The sequence below is a fragment of the Priapulus caudatus genome, unplaced genomic scaffold (assembly GCF_000485595.1).
Source record: "Priapulus caudatus unplaced genomic scaffold, Priapulus_caudatus-5.0.1 Scaffold2285, whole genome shotgun sequence".
Taxonomy (NCBI): domain Eukaryota; kingdom Metazoa; phylum Priapulida; class Priapulimorpha; order Priapulimorphida; family Priapulidae; genus Priapulus; species Priapulus caudatus.
The window spans coordinates 42275-46244 of record NW_014579346.1 but is presented as its reverse complement, the minus strand read 5'-3'; the positions used below and the strand labels follow the sequence as shown (position 1 = coordinate 46244).

General features: G+C 45.3%; 1 protein-coding gene across 1 annotated transcript; it reads left to right on the top strand.

Moving 5' to 3' along the window:
* Window positions 1-508: 508 nt before the first annotated feature.
* LOC106818500 (protein krueppel-like) lies at window positions 509-1225 on the top strand (the record flags this gene model as incomplete). Its single annotated transcript, XM_014823198.1, has 2 exons — window positions 509-556; window positions 1097-1225. Coding segments are annotated over 2 exons (177 nt in total), but the record flags the coding sequence as incomplete, so codon positions are not given.
* Between the last annotated feature and the right edge of the window lie 2745 nt (window positions 1226-3970).

Genomic DNA, 3970 nt, shown 5'->3' with positions numbered 1-3970 from the left:
CGATCATCTCAAGGTACACATGCGCACTCACACGGGAGAGAAACCGTATGCGTGCGATATATGTGAACACAGATATGTTACCCTCGGTTATCTCAAGATACACATGCGCACTCACACGGGAGAGAAACCGTTTGCGTGTGAGAGATGTGAATATAAGTGTTCTACGTCCGCTATGCTTAAGTCACACATGCGCACTCACACGGGAGAGAGGCCGTATGCGTGCGATATATGTGAACACAGATATGCTACCCTCGGTTATCTCAAGATACACATGCGCACTCACACGGGAGAGAAACCGTTTGCGTGCGATATATGTGAACACAGATATACTACCCTCAGTAATCTCAAGGTACACATGCGCACTCACACGGGAGAGAGGCCGTATGCGTGCGATATATGTGAACACAGATATACGACCCTCGATACTCTCAAGGTACACATGCGCACTCACACGGGAGAGAAACCGTTTGCATGTGAGAGATGTGAATATAAGTGTTCTACGTCCACTATGCTTAAGTCACACATGCGCACTCACACGGGAGAGAGGCCGTATGCGTGCGATATATGTGAACACAGATATACTACCCTCGGTAATCTCAAGGTACACATGCGCACTCACACGGGAGAGAAACCGTTTGCATGTGAGAGATGTGAATATAAGTGTTATACGTCCACTATGCTTAAGTTACACATGCGCACTCATACGGGAGAGAGGCCGTATGCATGTGAGAGATGTGAATATAAGTGTTCCACGTCCACTATGCTTAAGTCACACATGCGCACTCACACGGGAGAGAGGCCGTATGCGTGCGATATATGTGAACACAGATATACTACCCTCGGTAATCTCAAGGTACACATGCGCATTCACACGGGAGAGAAACCGTTTGCATGTGAGAGATGTGAATATAAGTGTTATACGTCCAGTATGCTTAAGTCACACATGCGCACTCACACGGGAGAGAGGCCGTTTGCATGTGAGAGATGTGAATATAAGTGTTCTACGTCCGGTAAGCTTAAGTCACACATGCGCACTCACACGGGAGAGAGGCCGTATGCGTGCGATATATGTGAACACAGATATACTACCCTCGGTAATCTCAAGGTACACATGCGCACTCACACGGGAGAGAAGCCATTTGCGTGTGACAAATGTGAATACAGGTGTAGGACTTCCAGTTCACTGAATAAACACCGGCGCACTCACTCAAAACCGAGCGCGTGATACACGCATCTATGCAGGGCAAATACAGAAACCAGGACTTGCATCAAATCGTATAGCATGACATCATCACATCGTCTAAAACAATCCTACTGCGTGCCGCGATATCACGCTGCCGTCCTTCGTAGCTCATAGTACAGTATTGTGACGTATATAAATGACATTACTGTCTGATCTCTGTATACTATCTGGATAGCGGCTAGCCAATCCTCTGTCAGCGAGAAAACGACGCCGCCACGTCGTCACTGGCCGCCATCTTGCGACCACTCCAAACGCTCCGCTCCGGTATATGCCCCATAACATTTAGAATGTAGAATTAGAAAATGCAGCTTACTTTATCATTCTCATTTGCATCATGAAAACAACAAACTTTGATGAATACATATACATGACAGTATATATATATATATATTTATCGGCATATTAAATGAGGGATTAAAATTGTTATGCAGGAACATATTTACCACATTGTTTGTGCGTCGTAACGTGGTACGTGCAGATATTTGGATATCATTCCAATGCCGCCTGTGGCGTGAACATCGCTATGTACGTATGTTGTATTCATTTCTTCATAACACGTGTCACGTAATATTGCATGTATAGGTTCTGTAATGTGTTTTTTTGAACTTTTTTTCGAAATTGTCATTTCTGTTCGTTCAGCTGTTGTCATGAATACAAACGTCACATGTTGGCATGTACGTATCGATTGTGTGTTTTGTATGGACGCGTGTTGGGTGTGGGCTGCGTGTGTGTGCGTGCGCGTGTGTGCATGTGTGCGCGCGTGTGTGCATAGATAGTTAGTCTAACGCGTTGATGAACGTGACAACTAGGACTGTCATCTGTACTCTTGTCTGCAAGGCAGATACTGTACACTCTAGCATCCAAGTCAATTCCGCGCTTTGAAACATTTATTCAACTATCCCATCAGCGTTTCGTTATTGAATTTTAGGACTTTAAATTTCTCTATGGCTGTCCTGGCAGTACAACATGGGGTTGTTCTGTCATTACAATGATAGCCAGCTTTTCGGTGATGTCAAAACATATACAGACGCATTTTGCAGCCAACATATCGAAACTCATTTTCTTGGATCAAATGACAAGGTTCTCTAGGTTTTCATATCAATCATGGGTTATTTGACAAATACTTACCACTGTACTAAGTCAAAAAAAACATGGACAGATTTCGGCTGTATTGTCACATTGACAATATCGAAATTATTAACGAATATTTGGCCAGCCGGGCGGCTAGGTCTGGGTAGGAAATAAATATCGCTATGGTCTTATTAAATTGCATTTAGCAAGCCTCACGAACGTACGCTCACAGGAGGGCGCAGTATGTGATAGTTGCGAGTGAAAGTTTGTCTGTCCTTATCTCGTCTTTGGTCTTTTTGTCCTTGTTCGTGCACGTCGCCAGTTTTCAGGGCACACCCTGCAGGAGAGCGCAGATTCTGTCATCCATCGACGGATCTCCACCCCACAGAGCAGTCCACACCGCCGCCGCCACAAAGCAGCCTACACCGTCGCCACCTGGTGTCCACCACTGCAGAGCTATCGCCGCCTGGTGCCGACCACCGCAGAGCTGTCGCGGCCTGGTGCCTGTCGCAGAGCCGCCGCCGCCGCCTGGTGTCCACCACCGCAGAGCCGTCGCCACCTGGTGTCCACCACAGAGCTGCCAGCTTGTAAATAATGATGATAAAATTATAAATAACAATCAAAATACGAAATAATAATTTCATGATTAGTAATTTTGTTGGTATAATAACAAGACGATTTATTGTTCAATGTATTGAATCCGAATTTTTGTTAAATAACTTTTTTTGTAAAATAAATGAGAATTTGTGTACTTGGAATCCTAATCTTGTATTTGTCAGCTGTTCTGGTTCTCGTTAGTTCACATACTTTCGCGGTCGGGATCAAACATTCATGTGCGGACAACACACACCATACAAGCACGATGATAGCAGAGTTGTACATAGAATGCTGATAATAGAGGAGCATGCGACACATGGAGTTATGATCATCAGCGGTATACAAATCGCGAACAAATGATGTAGACAACTTTGGCGAGAAGTCGTGCGCGTATTCACACAAAGACAACGACGTGTTACATTTATAACTAGACAGAGTGCACTGACGAAGTGCGTACCTCTGCCAACGACATATGCCATTCGTCATACGACTCACGAACACACGAATAAGCCACGATATACGCCAGCGTACTGACATGTACACGCTCCCATGTAACATGTATGTGTTACGAGCTGGCTCGCTGGGCTCGTTGGCTTGCTGGGTGATATCGAGCGACCACAGCGGCACATACGACATACGCCATACGACTCGACGTGCTAATATCGATCGTGCAAACACACGAACACACTAACACACAAACACACTAACACACGAGAGCGAAAACAAAACCTCCTCCAACTCCGTTGGGCGGAGGTAATAAGTTACATTTTATATTTGCAGTCGTGGTTGAGTTGCGCAGGCAGTTCCGCGTTCATACTTACATGTATCACACACCGGCATATACGTCATACTACGCGTAGCTGCTATCTTACACTTACAGATATTTATCTTTATTTTTTTGGCACGTCATGCACCGCGTAGCTGTTATATATACGGACGTGTGAGTTGCACCTGCGAAGTGAGCCAGCTCCTGATTATCACTAGACGGCACCACATTCTCTCTGTCTCCATTTTTCCTCTTTCTACCCCCTCTCTCTTTTCTTTCTCTGTCCCTCTCTT